The 24,865-nt window shown below is 52.2% G+C and overlaps 1 protein-coding gene across 3 annotated transcripts in view; it reads right to left on the bottom strand.

Annotated features, from left to right (window-relative positions):
- Positions 1 to 22,967: 22,967 nt before the first annotated feature.
- The window catches only part of ADAM33 (ADAM metallopeptidase domain 33), a 76,420-nt gene continuing 74,522 nt past the window's right edge, over positions 22,968 to 24,865 (bottom strand). For all 3 annotated transcript variants that reach the window (XM_065597302.1, XM_042855617.2, XM_065597303.1), the window contains one exon: positions 22,968 to 24,086. In XM_065597302.1, coding sequence (XP_065453374.1) covers positions 24,035 to 24,086 — 52 coding nt within the window. In that variant the 3' untranslated portion in view covers positions 22,968 to 24,034. The remainder of the gene's footprint in view (positions 24,087 to 24,865) is intronic.

The raw sequence follows: 24,865 nt of genomic DNA on the forward strand, positions 1-24,865 counted from the left end.
TATAACAGCATTTAAAAGAGAACTGAATAAATTCATGGTGGTTAAGTCCATTAATGGCTATTAGCCAGGATGGGTAAGGAATGGTGTCCCTAGCCTCTGTCTGTCAGAGGGTGGAGATGGATGGCAGGAGAGAGATCACTTGATCATTGCCTGTTGGTCCACTCCCTCTGGGGCACCTGGCATTGGCCACTGTCGGTAGACAGGATACTGGGCTAGATGGACCTTTGGTCTGACCCGGTATGGCCGTTCTTATGTAAGTTACTACAGGCAAGTCTGGAAGAAAGACCAGAGCAGCTCAACTGGTGCATGTTGCATGGAAACACAGGGTGTCTGAAACTGATAAGCAACAGCAGCTGTGTCCCAAGAATCTGCAAACGCTCCCAAGTGAAGCCAAGGGAGGGAAACGCAGCTTAAAGACTGCTAAATCCACAGTGCCCCATCTGAGCTAGCGTCAGGTGCATCACATCGGGGGCTGCTAATCGCCTCTCTGGCCACTTCTCTTTGGGAGTCCACAGGGATGCCAGCAGCAGCCGCAGGAAGGATTCCAGTATTCACTCCCAGGGAGCAGGCAGAGGAGTGTTTAAACCCTACTGGGGATTCCCAGGGGAAGAGCCAAGGGAATAGCTCTCCTCCTGCAGCGTGGCCATTGACACAGATCTAGGCACAAAATCTACACCCTGCTCTTCACACCTGAAGCTCATGAATGAAACTGGAGCAGAGTGACCCCTGCAGAGATTCCAAGGCCAGGGGGTCCATTGCGCTCACCTAGTCTCACCTGCAGTGCAGCATAGGCAGAGAGCTTCCCCCAAACAATCCCTAGGGCAGATCTTTCCGAAAAACATCCAACCTTGATTTGAAAACCGTCAGTGATGGAGAATCCACCCTGGGTAAATGGTTCCAACGGTTAATTACCCTCACCCCAAACACCCTCTTTCCTGTCTCAGTTTGTCTAGCTTCAACTTCCAGCCACTGGATCGTGTTCGACCTTCCTCTGCCAGACTGAAGAGCCCGTTATGAAATATTTGTCCCCTCCCCCCCCCGTAGATATTTATAGACTGTCATCAAGTTACCCTTGAACCTTCTGTTTGTTAAGATAAATAGATGGAGCGCCTTGAGTCAATCACGATCAGGCACCTATTTTAATCCTTTAATTATTCTCATGGCTCTGCTCTGACCCCTCTCCAATGTATCAACGTCCTTCTTGAACTTTAGACACCAGAACTGGACTCAGGTTCCAGCAGCTGTCGCACCAGCGCCAAATACAGAGTTAAAACAGCCTCTCTGCTCCTACTTGAGAGCCCCCTGTTTATGCACCTCCAAGATCACATTCTTTTGGCCACAGCATCACACTGGGGGCTCATGTTCAGCTGATCAGCCATCAGAAACCCCCCCAATCTTTTTCACAGTCCTCACTTCCCAAGGGAGAGCCCCCCATTCTGTAAGTATGGGCTCTATTCTTTGTTCCTCGATGAGTACATTTACAGAGGCTTTGTCTACACTACACCGCTTTTAGAGACACAGCCGTGCCACTACAGCCGGGCTGCTAAAAGGCACACAGCGTAGCCGCTGTTGGTCAGCAGGAGAGAGCTCTCCCACCAACAAAAAACTTCCACACCCAATGAGCGGTGGTAGGTTTATCGGAAGGACAAAGCACTGTTCACACCGGTGCTTTTCGTCGTCAAAACTTTTGTTGTTCGGGGGGGGGGGGGGGAGTGTTTTTTCACACTCTGAATGGCAAAAGTTTTACCGACGAAAGTCCAGTGTAGACAAAGCCTTAGTCATAATAAAACACGTATTGTTTGCTTGCGCCCGGTTTATCCAGCTGAGGGCCTTTGGATGCTTCCAGAACGCCAATGCTTAATACTAACGAATGAGCTATTGCCGTCCCATTATCTATATATTACTCACCCCATGTGAGTGGGTGAGGAGAATGTTACAAGCAGATCTACTGAGCATCTGTCACGGACTTATGGGACTCATGCTCTCTCTCGGCTCGGTACAGTTCCTGGGGGGAACGAAACCCCTTCAGTGCGACAGCCCTTCTCGGGGATCCACTCTCTCTCAGGGGTTAAGCCGTAGGCCCCTTCGCCTCCTGGAACTGCACCTCTTTGAGCCTTAGCATGCCTGTATCTTGCCATGGGCAGGACTGGCTCCAGGCACCAACCGACCAAGCACGTGCTTTGGGCGGCTCCTTGTAAGGGGCGGCCAATCTTCGGGTGGCGGGGCAGTGCTTGGGGGTTTTTTGTTTTTTGTTTTTGGTTTGGTGGGGCGGCACTCGAGGGTTTTGTTTGTTTGTTTCGGCAGGGCGCAGCAGCTCGGCGGAGTTGTTTCGGTGGGGCGTGGCGGTGCTGGGGAGGGGGTGTTTCAGCAGAGCTTTTTTGGGGGGGGGCAGCAAAAAAGTTAGAGCCAGCCCTGGCCATGGGCCCCCTCAGGGAGTCCACTCGCTCTGGACCCCTGGGGCCTCCATTCCCAGAGGGAATAATGCAACCCTGTTCCCTAGACCGGAGCGACTCTCAGTCAGTGTAAAACAGGAGGGTTTATTGAGCATCTGAACACAGCATAGGAAACTCTCAGGGCCCTCAGGCCTGGCCTCCCTAAGCACAGTACATCTAAGTCTCCCCTGCATCCTGGTAGACTTTGCCTGCTCTCTCTCTCTCTCTCCAGTCCAGTGACCCCACACTTTCCAGCTGGGCCCCAACAGCTCCTCCCCCGTCCTTTGTCTTCCGTCCCAGGTAAACAGGCCGCTGGGGCCCTCTCTCTTCCATCCTTTGTTCCCCTCTGGCTGGAACGGGCTGGTCAAGTCACCGGGGTCCTCTCTCCTCCCACTGGCCAGAGCCGGCTGGAAGTACCGGAGGTTACTCCAACAGGCTGTGAAGCCAGCTCCAGAGCCCTTGAAGCACCCCTCTGCTCTGGAGTCCTGCCCCAGACAGGGGTGGAAGGAGTGTCTGAAGGACTGCCATGAAATTGGACAGTGAGTGTGAGAGTGCAGAGCAAGGCCAGATGTCCAGACTCCTGCTGCATCTCCGAGACCCAGTTATTTAGCAGCTCTGAGCCTGTGGGGTATGACCCATCAGTCACCCCACTTCTAGGTTACAGCTACGGGGGGGAACAGCCTTGATCTCTCTCCTTCTAATCTAACCTATTATCTAATCCGGTTTGTAAATACTTTGGGGTTCTTCTAGATGAAGGGCAACAGACTAACGAAAGTCACCACAGCTAGATGCCACCAAGGCAAAGATTTTTGCCATGTGCTATTGCAGTCCCCTAAAGTGAGCTGCAGCAGTAGATGACGCAGGACAGCAACTAGAGGGTTAACCATAACACACAGACCCTTGCCGAGCCTTCTTTACCTGCTCCAACTCCCGAAGAATTAATTTCAGAGGCAAAGCTGTCTTTGGTGGGTCAGAGATGAGCTCTAAGAAATGAGGACGGTATTTTGTGATTCCATCACCTCCTCCGAAGATTTGGTAACTCTTTAAAATGGCACATTTTTCATTAACCAGGGAAAATAAAGGTTAGTTTTTCATCTCCCTGGGCTGCTGTTATTTCCAGGCTGAACGCTGAAGTGGCAGACACAAAGCATAAGTCAACGACAGCTCCTTTAAAGACCTACCAGTACCCAGTGGAAAATGGGGAATTACTTTCTCTAATTAGAGATACAGTTAGCTCAAAGCCCTTCACCGTTCTACTCTGTCCGACCCTTCTGTCTGGTCTCCGAGGGTGAAATTGACCCTGGCCCAGAAAGTCAACATATATTCCATGCACCATTTAAGCACTACATAAGCCTTACTTTGAGGATTTAAGTGGTGCATCAGCTTCTTGTGCGGAAAGGAATTCCCCCCTCATTATTCTCTTGTTCTGCTTACTTAAAATCCCTCCTGCAGTATCAGCTGGGTCTGCAGTTCTGCTCCACTTCCTCTCCTGAACCATTGCATAGGCCTAGCGTGTGCTGTTAAACAGACACTGGGATGGCGTGTTCACCCCACACTAGCCTAGAAGGGGTTAGTGATGCTGAGTAGGGGCAGGTTAACCAGATAGGTCACAGCTGAGGGGAATTAGGTGGCCTAAGTGATCCCCTGAATGATGATGGAGCCAGCTGAGAAGGAACAGGCAGAGCTAGGATAAAGCCAGGAAGCTGGCAGCAGAAAGGGGCTGCAGGAAGGGAGCCGGTAGCCACTCTCTGGATATTAGAGAGGGAAGGAAGGAACCTTAGGGGAGAGGTTGTAGGAGAAGGCTCAGGGAAAGGGCAGCAAGGTTTAAGATGGTACAGACCTTGACTGCGGATTAGAGGGTTCCCTGAGCTGGAACCCAGAGTAGAGGGTGCACCCAGGTTCCCCTCCCAACATCCGGCCAGTGAATGGGAAGACTGCCTGAGACAGTTTGTATGGAAAGACTTTGATACCCTGGTAGGAGGAAAGGACTATAGCGACTTGGCTGGAGTCACAGAGAATGAAAGAGAGAGAGGCGGCAGGGTGCACAATGAGCTGCAGAAGGGGGCATCGGACCTGAAAAGAGCTAATCTCCAGAGTGGCCAGGAGGAGGCGCCCTAGCAGTAAGTGGAGCCCCGCTACAGTAGGCCCTAGCATTTCACCAGTGGTTGCAGTAGTTCCTGGATAACGGACCTGATCCTGCTAACCCCCATGCACAGAATCCCTACTGACCTGAGGGGGAGTTCTATGCATGGAAAGCTTTAATCCTACCTTTACCACTCCTATATTACACTTGCATAACACTCGTCGTCTTCAGAGCTCCAGGCTCACTATAATTACAAAGGAGTTCAGGATCCAGATACCCATTTTACAACGTGTGTTGTACAGCTCCTAGCACAGTGAGGCCCTGACTGTGATCAGGTCTTTAGAAGTCACAATAGAAATGGTGAAAAATAAGCACCTTGCTGCTGAATCAGTGTTTTAGTGGCAAGCAACTAGGGGATCAGGATTAAGATTTAAGGTCTGGGGCCTCAGTGCTGAATGTACCTTCCCCTAACCCAGCAAAATAATCTCTGGGCCAGACCATCTGTTGGAGGAAATCTGTTCAGGAAACACAAGTGTAGCCTTAGAAGACGATAGTATCCACTTCACTTCAAAAAAAAGAACTCGAAGAAAAGGACAATTAGATATTAAGCAACACAGACCTTTCCGAAATGAAAAACAGCAGGGGGAATTAATGAGCATAAATGCAATCCAGTAATTAATTGATAAACGGCATTAGAGAGCTTCTTAAAGAAGAGGAGCCCAACGTGATTTATCTTCCCAATGCCAGAAGAGAATTTCTCTCTTCTTTCACCTTGTAGATAAGGACACCGAACAGGGATCCTTCAACTTTGAAGCTTAAGAGGAATCTACAAATTGAAGACAAAAAGCAGGAGAAGAAAAGGGAAAAAACCCGCCCACATGGTGGGAGTGAGAAACGGACAGGCCCACTGCCAGCCAAACGGGGAGGCTTCTGTTCCTGATTGAAGAAGAACAGGAGGACTTGTGGCACCTTAGAGACTAACAAATTTATTAGAGCATAAGCTTTCGTGGACTACAGCCCACTTCTTCGGATGCATCCGAAGAAGTGGGCTGTAGTCCACGAAAGCTTATGCTCTAATAAATTTGTTAGTCTCTAAGGTGCCACAAGTCCTCCTGTTCTTCTTTTTGCGGATACAGACTAACACGGCTGCTACTCTGAAACGTTCCTGATTGAGTTTTATGCATTTGAAAAGTGCTTTGCGGGAGCAGGAATTAAAATCAGCGCAAAATAATAGCGTGTTCCAGGGGTGGGGAGGAACCAAAGTGGGGAAATTCCAGTGGGGAAATCCAGCCTGTAAATTTTCACCACAAGGTGGAGAGTGGAAAGGTGCCACCAGGGAGAAATCTGGCCCCCAGTTTCTGCTGCATCACTAAACTTAGCCACGTTGCATTGCGTTCCCTCCCAGTATATGGGATGCGTTAGTAAACAATATCGTAATGCTTAAATGTGCAGTTGCAACGTTCTCCTCTGCGGCCTGGCAAACACACACACCTGGCCCACTTCAGTCCACAGAAAACAGCTGCTAACGGCGTCTTCCTCATCCGTTTGTCTCCCAGGCAAGTGTCCTAACCACTAGGCTGTCCTTCCTCTCCAGTATAAAGAGGACGGCTGCTAGAAAAGGGCACGACCAGGGAACTTGCGACACCCCATCAAGTTCTGGCTGCTGTAATGGCTGGTTGGGGCTGTTGGCCTCTGGTGCAGTTGACCGCAGCCTTGTGGTTAAGGCATTGGAGGAGGCCCCAAGAGATCTGCATTCAGTTCCCGGTTCTGCCATTGATTCCACGTGACCTTGAAGGAGTCACTTTGTGCCTCAGTTCCTCATCCATGCAAGGGAAAGAACAGCATTGCCTTTGTCCTGTCTGTTTTGCGAGCTCTTTTGGGCAGGGACTGGCTCTCCCCAGGTGGCTGTGCAGCGCCCAGCACTGCTTTACATGCCATTGCGATGCAAGTAACAACAGCTTCCTCTCCGGCTGCCCCAAAGGCAAAGCCAGCAGGTGGAACGGCCCTGATTAACCCTAACCAGGCCCCCTTGCCAAACAAAGCCAACTTCTTTAACCCCTGCTAGTCCTGGATGAACCACTGTCATGGACGGGAGGATAATCAAGGGTTTTCTTCAGAACCAGTTTAGATTGGGGGGCTGACAGCTCAGAAGGGTTCCCTCCCCAAACCCCAAAGAACCAATAAGACGCTTGCCGTTGCCTCGCATTCATAACTATGATCATAAATGCCTTAAAGAGGACACTGCCATGTCGTTCCAGCACGGCTGGGAACCCAAAACTCATTGCATCAGGCTGAACCCATGAGAAACAGGAAGTGAAACTGACTAATGGGAAGTGAGATCATACCAGTCTGATTTCATTGCCCAAGCTGAGTGAAGTGTAGGAACTAAACAGCTGCCCTCTGATAACAAAAAGCAAAGTTAGACCCTCAGCACCGTGATCCTGTCATTAGCTCTGGGCCAGTGGATCCCTGTGCCGAGTGCCAAGAAATTTTGCAAGGCTGGAAAAGACAAACTGGAGTTCCATAACACTAATTTTATTGGGGCGCCGCACTGGCAAAGGGGCTCATTACAGATCAGGCCCTTTGTTTTGGACTGAACTTAGCACAAAGAGGTCTGTCTGATCCATGACTGGGGCTTATAGGTGCTACCACAATAGAGATAATAAATGATAATCGTCTTTCACAGCTCTAATACTCCAAGGTGGTGTTAGGTAACCGAGAGATGCGGATTCCTGTTATATAGACAGCCAGATTTTCAAAGGGATTCAGGCTCTTAACACTGATTTTAGAGGTAGGCACCTAAAGGTGGTTTGGCGTTGCTGCACTCAGCGTTGCAATGCCTGACTGATTTAGGAGCTTAAATTTCATTTTTAGAGAAGGATTTAGACACTTAGGAGCCCAAATCCAATTGTCAGGAATATAGCTCCTGAGTGATGCTTTCAACAGGCGTTAGATCTTAGCTGCATCGTTAGCCTCCTGAATACCTTTGAAGACGTGGCCCACCAAGCCAAGGTTTCTGCTGCTTGCACCCCAACAGTACCATTTGGCCCGTGTTTAAGTTTATTTTGCCCCTCTCCCTTTAAACCCCTCCCCAAGGGAACTGAGTTGTGGGTGTGGCCAGATTCTGATACGACTGCTTTTACACCAGTTTAAATTCAGTAGGCCAAATTCCTGATGGTGTAACTCCATTCACTTCCATGGAGTCATGTGAGCAGAGAATTTCGCCCAACAACTTCAGCGGAGTTATACCAGAATACCCACCTTTGAACAAAGAGCAGACCCAAAGAGCTTCATCCTACAGGCAAAGGTCAACAGGAGAATCATAGTATATAGGGTTGGAAGAGACCTGAGGAGGTCATCTAGTCCAACCCTCTGCTCAAAGCAGGACCAATCCCCAGACAGATTTTTGCCCCAGATCCCTAAACGACCCTCTCAAGGATTGAACTCACAACCCTGGGTTTAAGCGTGCTAATGCTCAAACCACTGAGTTATCCCTCTCCCCAATAGGAGCTTAGGTTGCATAGGATTCTGTAAGCTCAGACACAAGTAGGTTCAGGAGTGTGTACCCTACCTGTCCCTCCAACTGTTCTTTATGCGGCCACAGCATACCTCAGCATCAGACAGGTATGTAGCCATTTTGGCCAGGGCACAGAACAAATTCAGCAAACTCACAAGCAATCTCCAGCGTCCAGCTACCTTCAAATCAGTAACTCTAAATGTCCTGGCTTCATCTCTGGAGGCATCACTGTCTTAGCATCTCAGCCCACACGGTGATGTCAGCCCAGCAGGGAAGAGGTCACCCTCTTATCCACGGGGCTCTGAAAACAGTTCCGCCCTGCTTCTGTCTCCTTGTATCTGTTTTTCTGAACTCTGTGGAAAGCAGAGAGGTGTCATCTAGATTCTATTAAAATAAAGCCTTCCATTAAAGGGGGGGGGAAGGGTGCCGTGTCCTTGAGGGTCGTGTAATCTAGCAAATCACCCAGGAGCCATTAACACCACGTAAATGACAGGGGGAAAATAAAGCAGAGAGTTAAGCGCCAAGGCGATCCCAAACCCATCAGCTGCCCCCATTATTCTGATGTCACATAGGCGCAGCATATAATCATCCAAATTGTTCTGCTACAAATCAGCCGCCTTCTCGCATTCGCACATTGTTGGACACTGGGAACCAAGGAGAAAAGATGGACTTGGCCAGGCATTGCCCTGTGTTGCTGTGCATAGCTTATCCGGCCTCGGAGAGAAGGAATCCCCAGGTAGAACACAGTTCCTGCTGGTGAGGACACTGTAACTAGCCATCTCCCTGGGAGGGGGGGGATCAGGAGTGGACTTTGCATGAGCCAGACCCACAATCAATAAGACTCTCGATCTGATTTGCTGTTCGAGTCTGTGGGTGGAACAGCTCGGTCTGTGATTGGACTAGATCTTAACGCTAAGCAGCATGAAGCCAAGTCAGTGCACGTGTAACCATGTCACCTGTGCAGACTGGGACCTCTGGACCCAAAAGCATGAGCGTCTGAGCTAGAACACCAAGGCAGTTGTAGACCCACCCTGTGTATTGGAGGGTTATGCTTTGAAGGGAGACCATACAAGAACCGTAGTGATTCAGAAGGTGGTGCTCTTCCCTCGGCACTGAGCCAGTTCTCCAGTGTAGCCAGAGGCGCGCCAGCAGTGCACAGAGAAGACCAGCCTTGTGTCACTGAAATCGGAGTAGCCCAGACACTAAATCTACCCCACCCCCTTTTCCAGGACAGTGAGGGAAGGAACAGGCCTGTGCTCGGTTGCTAAAAATACTTACTTGCCCCAGACACGCACGCCACGGCTCTGACTCCTGGTGAATACCACTTAGGGACGGACACGCTGCCTTCCCTGTTGTTGACACCCTCTCCCCCCGCACACACACACCCTGATTGTCACTCACGACAATTAGGGGTGGAGCCTTGGGCTCTGCCCCAGGGAGAGACTTCTTGTCCTTGTCTCACAAGAAGCTCCATCCTCTCTAGGTTAGCAGACCCTGTACCAGCTGAGCCTAGACAGGCCACAATACTGGTGAGAGCTTCTAATTCCGACATGTCAGGGTTCGGTGCTTGCTTCATGCTCCCCGACAGAGATTGATCTGACCTCTAGATTGTAAAGTGCTTTGAGATCTGACAGGAAACCGACCAGAATGGCTGGACCTTGCCTGCACTCCTATCTTCATGCAGTCGACACTCCAGACGCCATGTGAGACTAAGGGAGAGCACTGAAGATCTCTGGGTGTTTAAAAAGGCCCAGCTCCAGCTCTGCCCACCCTGGCTTCACAGTCCGACCTCCCGTGAAGAGCTTTTGATCCCATTCTAGTTGCACTCGGTGGACGCTTCTCTAATAAGGCACAGAACGAAGCAGCCATTCCCGCTAGAGAAAACCACCCTTTTGAAGATTAATGAAGAAACTTCTTCAGCTGATTGTTTGGCGGGGAGGTTTTTATTTAAAACAATTGTGCTGGTTGCGCAACACCTGGATTTCATGGCACCGCATTGTTGATTTTCCTTTGTCATTATCTGTCAGGCTTCCAGAGCTGGACTGGATGACGATCCCAGGCAAAGCGCTGTCAATTACGACGCTGATTTGAAACCTTTCTGCATCTCGCTTAAATTGATTTGCTTCTGCTTGGCTCTAAAAGGGGAAGGGAAAAAAATCCATAAAGAACAACCCCATCCCCATGCAAGTGAACATCAAAGGCAGCTGAGCTGTTTTCAGAGCCACTACAAAAAAGAAGCCCACATTGCAAGTCCAGCGCTAATAGAAAGTCCGGCTCGCCATCCCCACAGAGACAGGGAACAAGCACACCAGGTGTGATTGTAATCATTTTATTGTGCAGCTAGGAGCCGTGGGAGGTGGGGATACAAAAGCAACGTGCATGCAAACCCTCTTGGGTCGCAGCTCGACAGCGTGGGGAAAATAACTCCGAGTACCCCCAAGCTCAGACAATGACTAGACTTTCATCTTGCCGCAATGGTTTTTATGCTGGAGGGTAGGAGAGGAAAAACCAAGCGCCTTTGGAAACATTCGCACCCAGCAGAAAATTAGCCCTTTTATCCAAATTACAGGTCATTTTGTGTCCATTAAGCAAAGCCAGATGCAGACTGGCCCTGCGGGTTGGGTTCTTGTCCTGAAGAGACCCCTGCACCTTGGAAACTCTCAATAGTTTGCCAGCTTCGAGCTGCAGCAGTGTGTCGTGAGCCCATTGGAGACCAGGCTCATCCTGTCACGTGTTTGCTAGACAGCTCCTCAGATCCTTTCTTAAGACTCACTTCTTCCAGGTTAATTACAAAGAGGTTAAATAGGCGACAACTAAAAAGAACACTCTGAATGGAACCAACATTATCTGGATTATGTTGCCCTGTTGTGCCGGGCCCAGTGCGAACACACACGAAGAGACAGCTCCTGGCCCAAAGAGCTTTCCACCTTGAGAGACAACAGACAGGATGGGAAGCAGGGGTGGAGAGATGAAGTGAGTTGCTCAAGGTCACACAGCTGTTCATGGCCAGAACCAGGAAGAAAACCCCAAGTTCCAAAGTCCCAGTACGGTGCCCAGCCCACTGGATCACCAGCTTCCCAAGGAGGCAGTCGCTAGCAGAGAACGGCTTTGATCTCTCAAGCTCTGGTTTACAGGCCCAGTGTGTTCTTGCTAACGACAACTAGCCGTGCACTGGCTTAAACTGGGCCACCATCTAGTCAGCCTGTTTGCCCCCCTCACCCTGCCACCGTCTTATCATACAGACCCCAGTCCTGCAACAGGATCTTTGACACTTAACTCCTGCAGAGACTCATTGATGACAACGGGGCTCCCCGAAGGGCACAGTGCAAAGCGCATCTTTTGCCGGGGCTGCTGTGGGAGGTGGGGTGTGGAAAAAGACACCCCCTTTTTATGATGGTGTACAGCCACATAAATCAATACACCATCTCTTTGTGTCATTTCATTTGTCTCTTTGCATGTACAAAGAGGAATCAATGTGAAACTGACCAGATGGCCCTTATTAATAATTATCATTCCAGCACACAAAGGGACTCTAAAGTCTCACCCCAGCCATAACTACAGAAAGAAAGGCCGTGAGGCAGGGGACAGCTAATGGAATACATAACCATTCAGCAAGAGGTTTGGGGTTTATACCCGCCCTGCTTGGTCATCACAGGACGCTAGCCTCTGACAGAGGAAACACAATAGCAAATGAGACCGATGACCGTATGGAGAGAGCGCACTGGAGTGGGATTCAGGAGAGCTGGGTTCTAGTCTTGTGCCTGCCGCTGCTCTGCTGACTGACCTTGGGCAAGTCATGTCCTGGCCCTGTGCCTCAGTTTCCCCATCTGTAAAGTGGGGATAATGATACCGACTTCCTTTGTAAATCACTGGGCTCTACTGCTGAAAAAGCACCTTCTGAGAGCTAGTGTCCTGTCTCTGACAGTGGCCTGCAGCTGATTGAGTGGCAGGTGTAATGAACCCCCTACTGGGGGGCAGTTCAGTGCTCGTCTCTGTGAAATGAGTTTCACTGCCACCGGACAGATCATAGCAGCCAAGTGTCCACATCCCAGTGCAGCACTCCGCCCCTCTCCCTCTACGGGTGACTAGCTCACAGGTTCCCTGGTCACACTGCTCCTGGGCGGGGTGTCAGCAGGAGGGACTGGACACGGGAGCTCTACGTCTGAACGCACGGGGCCGAGAGAGACCGCGCTCTTAGCTTTGGAAGCCTTCAAGGCAATTGTTGTTGCTCTTTTCATGAGAACGAGATGAAGAAACCACAGACACAGCGGGGTCCAGAGAGCCAACAGACCAGACCTGGCTATGGAAACCCACTGCTCTGCAACGTAGAGCCCAGAGAGCACCACCAGAGGGCCCACACACTACTTCACGGGATATTACCCAATTCCTAGATACTACAGCCGTAAACACACACCATACGGGTCAAAACATCACAAGCTGCAGAGACGGTGTCTTCCTCGTGTCAAGTTGCATCTGAAGAAGTGGATTTTTTTTTACCCACGAAAGCTTATGCCCAAATAAATCTGTGCGTCTTTAAGGTGCCACCGGACTCCTTGTTGTTTTCCTTCGTGTCCTGTCCCACCCTGAGCATACGTATAGCCAATGTACAAAAATCTTTTCAAAGCGCTTCTCTCCCACACTGGGCAGCCCCATAGATTCCAAGTGTGATCATCTGGCCTGATGTGCACAACAGAGGCCATAGAACTTCCCCAGAATCATTCCTGTTTGAAAGAGGGCTTTTTTTTTTTTCTTAAAGGAAATCCTCCACCGCTTGTTTCGGCGAGGTCCCAGGCAATCGTCACAGCATAGCTGGCTAGATCTACAGCAACACAGCATTTTGTGATGTCTTTCAACGAGCCGCTCTGGCCGATCGAATACAGAGCAGCAAAGACTCACTGCCACCCCACCCCGGAAGTTGGCTTTGTCGCCGGCGCACCCTCACCGAATCGCGTGATCCGTTCCGCGACACTGCTGCTCTCCGCCATGCCCGGCTGGTAGCTGAGAGCGGAACGTATGCTGGATGTATGGAAACAGACTTGCCTGGCCTTCGGGGAGTGACTTCAAACACATCGGTCTGCTTTTCCAAGGAGACACCGAGGGAGCATTTTTGAAGGGCGCTGTGTGGTTGGGTGTAGCGCTTTGCAACTTCTAGAGAGCTTTGCCAGGTTTCCCCCTGCAAGAATTTGCTTCATAGTAATGTCACTGGGAAAGGAGGTGTGTGTCTGGGGCTCCTTTCCTTCAAGCAGCTCTCCACTGGGGCCAGCACAGGCTGTGCCAATTCCACGGGGTTTGATGGGCACTCAAACAGCTCTAGGGTTGGGGGAGCGCCGCCTCTGTGCTTCTTGGATGCCTGTGACACTCTAGGACCTCATTTCAGCTGGATCAGTGACCCCACCTTGGGCGATGTCAACTGGAAGGTCCCCTTCTGCAACTGCCTCACCTCAGAAGCTCCCGGTCACATGGGCAACTTTGTCAGCAGGAAGGCCAAGATCTAGAGGACCCCCAGAGACTCAGCTCCCCTTTCTTTCCCTAGAGGTGGCCCTGAGCATGTCACCCAGAGACAGTCCCCGAGCTCAGGCTTGCTCAGATGAGGGCAATGTGGCCTCATGTGCAGGATGTCAACTGATCACTGCAGAGGTAAGGAGGGGATCTCCTCCCACGTCTACTGCACTGCACCGTTAGCCTGGTGTGTCATAGGAGCATTCACCTTCCACTGAGGTATGTGTCAGTGGCCACTGCTGGAGGCAGGAGACTAGCCGTGGTGAGCCAATGCTCTGGGCCCCCCGGCACACACCAACTGCTACCCTCTGTCCTACCTCCTCCTTGGATAGGACTAAAACAGGATCTCGCTCCCAGAAGGACAGGCCAGACTCCTTTAGGCTTCACAGAAACAAGGAGTGGCCCCGGCTGTGAACCAAGTTCAGATCCAAACCTCCTCAGGGTTTGGAGGCGGATTGCACCCAGCACTATGGTTCTCCTCCACCCCTGGAGATTGGACTTGCTGGCTCAGGCCTGATCCAGACCCACACTCCCCAGAGCTCAAAGGGCATGGGTTGGATGTTCCGGCTGGGCCCATCTCTAACGGAAGCACGGCACCGCGGCCTTGTGGCCGACCCTGTTTCTCATGCAGGCCCCACCTGAATGGTCTGGATCATCTTGTGTTGCTGGCAGCTCACCGGCTTTGAAACCTAGCAAAGGTCTTGTCCATTGTTATCTCCCAGGGTGGGGCTGTGGCTTGTATCTGTTATTAGCAGCAGCGGTTGCTTCGAGCCTCGCACTCCCTGGCTGGTCGGCAGCCAATCCTAGACGGGAACATCTCCCGGCACGGGCTGCCCTTTCCTGGCCTCTGCCGTGACTCACAGGTGCAGTTACTCACACCTCACCGAGCTCTGCACACCAGCCGTCGGCTTCCCCATTCACACCCATTGCACGAGCAGCTCATTGGACGGCGAGGTCTCCTTGACAACCAGAACCTCTGAAGCCCCAGGTTCTCTCGGTGTCTGAAGAAAGGATTTTTAAAGAGAGACAGAACTTTATTTTATTTTTTGGCCTGGAAAGCAGATGCCTTTCCCCTTCCCCGCCAAGGTGCTTGTTGGTCAAACCATCACGCAGTCCCTCTCTCTCTCTCTCTCTCTCACACACACACACACACACACACACACACACACACACACTTGGCCACCTCTGGTGCCAAAAGCAGCTGCTCTTTACCAGTGCATTGCAAAACCATCCAGCGCAATGGGACAGGAACGGACCCATGCCATGTCCAATTGAAACCAGGGAGGTGAATTTAGACAGGGAGAATATAATTATCCACGGGCCAGGACCCCCGGGTTAACTGCTGGGTCTACTGTCTGCAGAAAATGATCCCGGCTCGTTACTGAGCAGACAGGACCTCTTCAGTCCTTGGTTTTGCACCTTCCCAACTCCCTGTTTACATCTCATTCAATAGACAGCCCGTCCACCACAGCTCACCCCACCACCCCCCTGGGGCAGGCAGAGGGGGAAGCATCCCCTTCTAAGTCGCACATTACCCCCTGCAGAAGTAGCCCTCCGGCACTTCACGGGGGTCGTACAGACAGTGTGGGGCAGCTCCCCCTTACTGAGTGACCTGCATTGCTCTCGGCTTCGGCACGCCCTTGCCCCAACACAACCACCTGCAGTGCAGCACTGGCTTCATAGGGGACAGCGCCCCCTACAGAGCCACCTCCCCAGAGAGACCGCGCTGGGGCATTAGCCACCCTGAGTCAAAAGGGAACTTTGCATTTCCCGGAGGTCGTCCCTCTGCATGCTGACCTGGCTTCTGTGACGTTATTGACATAAACTGGGACCATATAGATCATTGTTGCGACCTAGGGCCTGTAGTGGCACCCAGATCTTGTATAAAAGGGGTCAAATGGGGTGTCTAAGACAAGGTTATGGTGTATGGGTTATGATTATGCTGTCTATATATGTGTATCAGTTTTGTAGTTGAAGTTATGAATATTGGCTCTAGACTGTCTGTATGGCAAACTTATGCTATGCTTCCAGGCTCAGAACGTCGCCCAGGCTAACTTAAGTGGCAAACACGCCACAATGGTTAAATGGCCCGTTTTTCTCAAACAAAGACTAAGGGGCAAAGATTTCTTCTTTTTCCAATGGAAAACAGCGCCCCGGGCCGGCTTCTTACGCCTGCCTCGCACTCGGAGCTGGGCTTTACCACAGAAAGGAACAGGGACTCCTCCGTTTGGAAAGCCGCCTTTTCCTTTGACAACCGGCCCACAACGCGTTCCAGGGCCGGGCTCGTTTTTTACTTCCCAGGACAGGGACTTGAAAGACACGTATTTCTTTAGAAACATTTTGAAATTAGGGAGATAAGAGACAGGCTTTAGGCAACACATCAGTGGCAACACTCGACAGGGTTCCCAGCGCTGCGTTCTCCAGGGGCAGGGATGTGCACACATATATATAATAAACTTATACATTTCTAACTTTGATGGAGTGAATTAAAATCAAGCTGTGCTTTATACTTTCATTTTTAATAGGACCACTGTGGGCACCGAGTAGCAAGCCCCGGAACGTCTGTAATGGGCAGAGAGCGATTGTGTTCTGCGGATGAAAAAGAAAAAACGAGAAGAGAGAGAAAGCGACGGATGATTCAACCTTCCCTGCTGCCGGAGACGGGCCATTAACTGCGTGGCTGCTGCACGGTTTGGCCTGGGTATTCCCTGGGTGGGATGTTAAGGAGGTGCACGATGGGTGATCCACCAGCAAAGAGATTTGCTGGGGGGTTGGTCCAGAAAATCCCCCAAAGTCTTGTTGTGACGGGGGTGCTCTGCTCACTGCTGAAACGGCGCCTCCTCCTGGCTGCTCTGGGGATTAGCTTTGTGAGGCCGATCTCCCTTCCTGTGCTTGGACGCTGTCTCCCGCTCTCAGTTCACAGCCTCTCTCTCGCTCCACGAGCTGCTGCTGCCTCCTTGCGACTCGGCCCTCTGGCCAGGTCATTCAGTGTTTCCCCCTTCCTGGGTAAAGTCCTTCAGCGTCTCTTCTGCTCCAGGGGCCTCCGGCAGTCCTCACGCCCACGGTGACTCAGGCAGTCTTCCTGACAGTTCCCTGCCCTGCCGGTGCCACTGGTGGGCAGGGGAACCCAACCCTGCCCTCTACTCCGGGTTCCAGCCCAGGGACCCTACACCACCCAGCCAAGGTCTGTTCAGTCCCCAACCTTCATGGGCTGCTTCCTACCCCATGTCGCACAGGCTCTCTCCTGTGTAGGCCAGGCCCCCAGGGCCCTACTCCTTCCCTGGGTTAGTCCTTCCCTCTCTACTACAGAGGGTGACTGCAAACTTCTTCCCAGCAGCCTTTGCTGCTGCTAGTTTCCAGGCTTTATGCTAGCCCAGCCCACCTCTGCCCATGGGAGCTCCCTCCTAATTAGGCTTTCCTCTCATCCTTAATTCCCCCCGCTTGCAGCCTAATTGGCTGACTAGGCCCGCCTGGCCTACCTCAGCCCTCTCAGAGCCAGTGTGGAAAGTCCACCCCATCACACTCACCCAGAGCCACTGGAACGTTTTGGGTGCCATTGTTTTTCTACTTCATTTCTCCTCCGTTTCCCGGATTGTTATTGTAGCAGCTGGGGGAGGAGGGGCCGGGGGGGGAGGGTCGTGCCCAAGTGAGATCACAGCCCCGCTGGGCTGGGCGCTGTTCAAATACGAAGTAAGAGTCCCTGCCCCAAAGAGCTCGCGGTACAGATAGACAAAGGGTGGGAGGATGGTGGGATTAGTAGCCCTGTTCCACAGATGGGCACGGAGGCCCAGAGAGACTGAGTGACTCACACAGGGAGATTGTGACAGAGCAGGGAAACCAATCCAGAGCTTCAGCTTTCTAGTCCGGCTTCTTAACCACCGGATCACCTTCCTTCTCCCTCCCTGCCCCTCCATCCAGCCAGCTCCTTCTCCCTTGCCCCTTCTACTCCTCCCTCTGGCCACAGTCAGCATCCCCGAGCCCTCTCCTCTTGAGCCTCAGTTCATAAGGATGCCAGCCTCCCACTTCGATTCCCTGTGTGCCCAGATTCCAGTGCCACCGTAATGCATTGGTCAGCAAGTTACCACATCCTGCTCTGTGCCTGAGCTAGAGAGACTGCAGGCCTGCCAGGGTATGTCTACACCAGAGGTCCCCAAACTGTGGGGCACACAGCCCTAGGGGAGCATGGAGTAATGTCTCGGGGTGCAACGGTCCAGACCAGCCCCCATGGGGGCAGGGAGGGAGCGCCACCCAGCCACAGGTGCCAACTTTTTTCTGCACCGGTGGGTGCTCGCACCCCCAGCCCCGCCCCCACCCTGAATCCACCCCTGCCCCAAAGTCCCCGCCCTAACTTCGCCCCTCCGTGCCCCTATTAGACCCCTCCCCAAATCCCCACCCCAGCCTAGCTCCTTCCTCTGACGCCTCTGGTGCTAACCCCCATCTGAGACAGGACGCTAGGGTAGATGGTCCAGCGGTCTGATCCCATCTAGCAATGCCTACTCCAGTACGTCCTGCCTTTCCAAGGCACTATTGGGAATTATGGGCCATCTTATTTGCTTCATGCCGTGCTGGTGGAACATCATTGACTGCAAAGAAGAGCCATCATCGTCAAATCTGTGTGATGGACGGGAGACTCAATTTCCTGTACTTAGAGACTTTCCTCTGGACATCTCAAAGGGCTCTGAAAACCTTAATTAAGCCTCCTGTGGGACGAGTACCAGTCTCATTTTATACATGGGGGAAAGGAGGCACAGAGGGGTAACCGGATTGGCTGGGAAGAGAACCTTTGCCAAACCCCCAGATCTGTTAGCCTTTGGGAGGTTCAAAGTTTGATCAGCAGAACAAGTTCTCATGCGTGTCACACGGCTTCCTGCTTTACGTTCATGGGCGTTTAAGTGAGTAAACTAGGGGCGCCTTCTCTTTACACACAGCTGAGCGTGTGCTGCTCGGCAGAGGTTTCATCAACCTGGGAGGCTCCTCTGAATCTTGGGCTGCCGGCCAGGGAAGTGCGGTGCTTTTTGGAGCTTTCACCATGAGCTTCTGAGGTACCAGAGCTCACAGCAGACCCCCTCATTAAAGGGAGAACTTGGATGGAGAGTACTTCAGTCTCAGCCAGTCATCACAGATGTTCAGCATGCTTCATGACCACCTAACATACAGAGTAGGATTAGAGATGGGAAGGAAAAGCCACTTAGGAGGATGGTCCCTGCAGAATTCTAGCTGCTCTTCAGACACAGTGTGTAGCTGTGGGCCGGTAGAATGTTTCCTTTCGCAGTCATCTGCCGCCACCAGGTGGATGGTTTGTGAAAAACGACCCAGTTTATTGAACCGTTCTGAGTTAAACCCTTTCACTGGCAGGTGCTTAAGCATGCGATTCCAGTTAAGCCCCCACTTAAGTACTGTTCTGAATAGGGGCCTCTGGGGGCTAAACTTCGGGGCTGCGTTATACTGGATTTGGGGGAGCTCCCAGCACCTGGGAATGCACTACCCACATTCAGGGTCCAATGTGGCTCCCCCGTTTACAGATATTTCCCATCAAGTGATGGAGAACAGAGCAAGAGAGGTTCCCAGCATAGGATAGAAAAGCAGAAGGGTGTGCCAAGCTCCCCAGGAAGAAGTTGCTATTCTTCCCCATTGCACAGCAAGGAAAGATGAATCTGATGGTTGCAGCACTCTTTGGGCCACAGCAGCTCACCCAACATGGAGATCCATCCAGCTGAGGAATGCTCTCCCAGAGGAAGGGGCGGAAGAGTCATTGTTTGGTTGGGACATTTAACCCAGAACTGAATGGCCGAGAGACGGGATATTTGGAGCTCCTGTTCTCCCTGTGTCATCACATAAGATTCAGGGGATACTCAAGGAACCCAAAAGGAGGCAAATTCACAACTGATCCAAGGAAACACTTTTCCATGCAAGGCATCATTGGCCTGCGGAACTCACTGCCACAAGATGTCATTGAGGCCAAGAATGTAGCAAGAGTTTAAAAAGGATTGGATGCTTATCTGGATAATAAGAATAGTAAGAGTTATAATAGTTAATGCTGACAAAGAGATCTTTGGCAAGGAGATACAACCTCTGGCTGCTGGAGAACCCAACAGGGTTTGTCCATCTCTAACATCTCAGCCTTTGTAATTAAGCTCTTTGACCTACTGCTAAACACAGATATTGACCAGAATTTATAAGCAGCAGAGGGGAGAAAACTCTCAGTCCCGCTCCATCAGGACTGAAGTGGGCCAGGTTCTCAAGGGCAATCCCGTCCCTTTGCATTGCTCAGGGGGCACAAAGGAGCTGGATCCTGGTTAGCTAGAATCCTCTGGGGAGGGAGATGGGAGCTCAGTTGGCTTCACGTTGGCAGAGCTGGCTCCAGCGCTGATTGCCCCTTCCCCAGCCTGGCAGATGGGGTATGGCAGAGGAGCAGAGGCGGATTATGGTTTTGTGGGGTCCCTGGGCCAGAGCAAGTGGGGAGCTCCTCCCCACCCCTTCCGCCTACAGTCCCGCCCCTGCTTCCCCCTCCTGCCGGGGAGCGGGGTCGGGATGCAGGGGTGCCCATGTTTCTGGGGGGCCCCAATTGGCCGGGGGGCTAATCCACCACTGCAGAGGAGGGCAGAGCTCACACCCATCCAATTCTCTATTGTCTCCCATCCCCCACACCCACCAGCGCTGAAGATGATGGAGTGGATTCGGGGGCGAAAGTAAGTTTAAGGACTTACCAGTACGCTGGAGCCCTGAGCAGGGGCGTGGCCTCGACTGGAAGAGGCGGGGCCTCGGCCAGAAAAGGGAGGGAGGCTTTAAATCAAGATTTAAAGGCCCCGGGGCTCTGGCTGGGAGCCCCAGGGCCTTTAAATCACCCCCGGAGCTACCAGCTGCAGAGGCGGCTGGGAGCCCCGGGGCAATTTAAAGGGCTTGGGGCTCTGGCCGCCGCTACTGCAGTGGTGCTCCGGGCCCTTTAAATCACCACTGGAGCCCTGCCGCCACTACCCCAGGGCTCTGGCAGCAGGACTCACGAGGTTATTTAAAGGGCCCTGGGCTCCAGCCACTGCAGGGAACCCCGGGTCCTTTAAATCGCCAGCCTGGGGAAGCTGGTTCAGTCCGGCACGGCGCACTGGCTCTTGCCGGTACACCGTACCAGACCGTACCGGCTTACTTTCACCTCTGCGTGGATTTGAACCTGTGCTACCAGGCAGCTCGTACGGGGCGTCAAGGGGCCACCTTCTGGAGCCTGGACCTTGCTCTCTGAGCAGCCTGGGATTGGTCACCCTTTTTTCACTCCAGTTATTTTGTAGCTGCTTTCTAAGGCCAGAAAGGACCCTTAGACCATGTAGCCTGCCTGCCTGTAGTTCACAGGCCCTGACATTTCCCTGGCACACCCCTTTCATGAGCCCAGTTCTGTGGGTTTGACTAAAGCATCCTCCAGAAAGCCTGGATTTGAAGCCACCAAGAAATGGAGAGTCCACCACTTCCCTGGGTCCTTAACGGCAAATTACTCTCCTTGCTCAAAACTGTGCCTGGATTGGTCTGGCTTTGACATCCAGCTGTTGGATCTTGTTCTGTCTTTCACGGATAGATTCTTCTTCCTGTCCAGAGCGGGCAGCAGTAGCCCGAGCCTTGTCTGGACACTCAATGCCACGTGTGCTGAGAGGCAGAGGCAACTGTGTGCAGTGAACGCATAGTGGATTTTGGACCTGACCCTCAGATGCTGGGGGATCCGGGTACAGAGGCTCTGCCCCCGGCAAGTGATTGTACCCATTCCCCAGAAAAATCAAATAAATTTGGCAATCCAGTTTTAAACAGCTGGGGGGTGGGGGCGGCCCTTTATTGCTTTGTGACTTTTGTTTGAGGAGGAAGAGGAGTTGGGTTTTGTGTCTTCAGACTAAAGGAGCAAACACCTGTCCACAGTTGGCTGAAAGAGTCTTTGCATCAATAGGGAGATATGATTGAGGTCTATAAAATCATGACGGGTTCGGAAAGTAAATAAGGAAGTGTTATTTGCTCCTTCTCAGAACACAAGAACTAGGGGTCACCCAATGAAATTAATAGGCAGCAGGTTTAAAACAAACAAAAGGAAGTGTTTCTTCACACCACACACAGTCAATCTGTGGAACTCTTTGCCAGAAGATATTGTGAAGGCCAAGACTGTAACAGGGTTCAAAAAAGAACTAGATAAATTCATGGAGGATGGGTCCATCAAAGGCTATCAGCCAGGATGGGCAGGGATGGTGGCCCTAGCCTTTGTTTGCTAGAAGCTGGGAATGGGTGACCAGGAATGGATCACTGTTGGAAGACAGGATACTGGGCTAGATGGACCTTTGATCTGACCCAGTATGGCCATTCTCATGTTCTGTTCTTATGTTCCCGAGTCACAGGAACCCAGCCCGCAAGGCCTACCAGGGGACAGCCCTCTCATCCGCTACAGCCCAGGTGGCTCATGAACACAGCCGCCAGTTGTCTGCGGTACGGAAGCAAGGGCGAGAGCTGAACACTGTGTGCAGAGCTGGGCCACCCGTGGGGCCTGAGAGCCACTAAGAGAGAGCAGTGGTGTAAATACACACGTTAGCTCATCACGCACTGCTCGTTCTTCTCATAGCCTGTCAGCTTCCCTCTGCCAGCCCCTGCCCGCTAGTCGACTCTTCTTCGTTACACTATTTCAACAGTAAAGATTGTACTGTCCTCACGCTCCATCTCCCCCAGGCTCCGGTCCCCAGCTCAGCCCTGCTCCGTTACAGATGCTCCCCTACAGATTTCCACTTGTCTATGAAGACCTAGGGGGGTCATGGTGGATGATTGGCTGAGCGTGGGCTCCCATGGTGATGCTGTGGCCCCAAGGGTTAGTGCGATCATTGGCGATACAAACAGGAAAGTCTCAAATAGGAGCAGAAAGGTCATTTCACCTCCGTATTTGGCACTGGTGCGACTGCTGCTGGAACACTGGTAAATTGGAGAGGGTTCGGAGAAGAACCTTGAGAATGATTAAAGGATTAGAGAACCTGCCTTATAGTGATAGACTGAAATGGCTTAATCTATTTAGCGGAATGAAGAGAAGGTTAAGGGGTGACTTGATCACAGTCCGTAATTACCTCTGGGGAACAGAAATCTGACAATGCAAAGACTGGATGATCCAGCTAGATAAATTCAGGCCAGAAATAAGGTCACATATTTAACAGCCAGGGTATATAACTACCGGAACGATTTACCAAGGGTTGGGGTGGATTCTCCAGCACTGACAATCTTTAAATCAAATGGGATGTTTTTCTAAAGGAGAGGATCTAGTTCTCTGGCCTGTGAGATACAGGAAGCCAGACTAGCTGACCGCATTGGTCCCTTCTGGCCTAGGAATCTGTTAGCGGGTTGAGAAACGAGAGCCTTGACAACCGCACTTTGTGACTGAAGTGCCCAGGGGACGGCGGTGATTCAGATCAAGCAAAACGAAAGAACGCAAGGAGACCGGAGAAAGGCATTGTTCTCACTTCAGAGACACTGACGACGTCAGGTGTCATGTCATAGGAAAGTGACTCAGACATTAAACACATCGTAATACTTTGCAGCACCTTCCATCTGAGGATCGTAAAGCCCTTGAGAGACATCAGTTTGTCAAACCTCACAACACCCCTGTGAGGTAGGTATTATTACCCCCATTTTACAGATGGGGAAACTGAGGCACAGAGCGGTGCAGCAAGTTGGCCAAGGCCACATAGTGAGTCAGTGGCAGAGTTGGGAGTAGGTCTCCCCGGCCCCCTGCTCTCACCACTGGTCCACACTTCTTCCCCCTTTTCATAATAAAACATTAGCAGCTCAGAAAGCAACCACATGGCTTACACCATATGACGGGCACAAAGCATGTGGCTGGGGAACCCCCCGCTCCCTGAAATAGCCGTGCAGCTGAAACCCCGTTGCCACACGTGCCGCATGAGAGAAGCGCTCCCGGCTGGCTCGTCTTCAGAGCAACTTATTCTGCGGGGTTCTCCACGATTGTCACGGAGGAGGCCGGGGAGGGTGACCATAAGGATCCTCCAGGGATACGCCAGTCAGACATCCCACCGCTACGTGGCACCGTTTGAGTCGGCAATAGCATGGCCCCCCGGGACGCGTGGCTCGCCGGCGCCAGCTGCGGTAATAACGTCCAGCATTGGAGTCTGGTGGCGAGAGAGGTGCGCCATGGAGGAGAAGGTAGCTAGGTGCTGCCTTGGGGCTGGTCACCAGCCTCTTCCATCAGTGCTGGCTGCGTAGGAGAGCCAGATCTGCTCCTTCCCAGCCCAGCAGGCATAGCTGGGAAGGAGCAGAGTCTGGGTGATTCCCCTGGCAGGCAGCTGATGCGTCACGGTTAACCCCGCAAGCTGCCCACCCCACCGGTATAGCACCGTACCGCTTTCCCCTCCCCCGCATGTGCAGAAACATTTTCCCTCGTATAAAAATAGTCCTTTGGTATCCAAAAGAGCCCCGTCGCCCGCAGTAGTGCAAATGAGGAGAACCAGTTCGGGGAGCACATTCCTCTTGCTTTGTCCACGTTTGTCATTTCTTAAAGGGGATGGAGGCGGACTGGACTTTGAACCCCGGGACGGGCCTAACGGAGAGAAGGAGAAAAACACCACGTTCGAGAGAGCGGAAACCAACCAGCCATTGTGCAGCTCTCGGCACTGAAGGGGCTTCATAAACATCAAGCTCCAACTCACGCCTGTGCAGAAAGACGGCTCGCGGCCCAGGCCCCACCCAAATCCTGCCGACGCCGGGGTCTGGCTTGTCTGCTGGGACTGTAACCCTTCGGGGCGCCCCCTTGTGTTTGTGCAGCCCCTAGCAGCATGGGGCCACGTTCCTGGCTGGCCCTGAGGCACTGCCGTAATAAATATGATTACCACTGAGATGCCAGCGCTCTGATATGGGTCCTATGGCCTTGCCAGGAAGGGCAATATTACTGAGGTCCCATTTGACGTACCGCATGGGAACGAGGCCCAGAGTGACTAAGAGGATGTCTACACTTCATTGTAAACCTGGGTCTGTGGAACCTGGGCTTGTGGACTCTGTTTCCAAGCCCACGCTTGAGCGTCCACACCACATTGGAAACTTGGGCTTGGACCCAGGTCTCCCGGCCATGCTAGTGTGTCCACACAGCGCTGCATCCGCACTGCACAATGACCAGGGCTTGGACCCAAGCCACAGCAGGACTCACCCCTCTAGCTGTGTCCTGGGACCTGGAGCCTAAGCGCTTGTGTCCCCGAGTCAGACTGATTTGTTTGTGGACAGAAGGGGGGCTTGGCTCAAACCTGAATCAGAGCCCAGGCTTAGGCCAGGTCTACGCTCAAAAGCGAAGTCGACCCAACCACATCGCTCAGGGGCAGGAAAAAC

Source organism: Chrysemys picta, chromosome 5, assembly GCF_011386835.1.
Source record: "Chrysemys picta bellii isolate R12L10 chromosome 5, ASM1138683v2, whole genome shotgun sequence".
In the NCBI taxonomy this organism is placed as follows: Eukaryota; Metazoa; Chordata; order Testudines; family Emydidae; genus Chrysemys; species Chrysemys picta.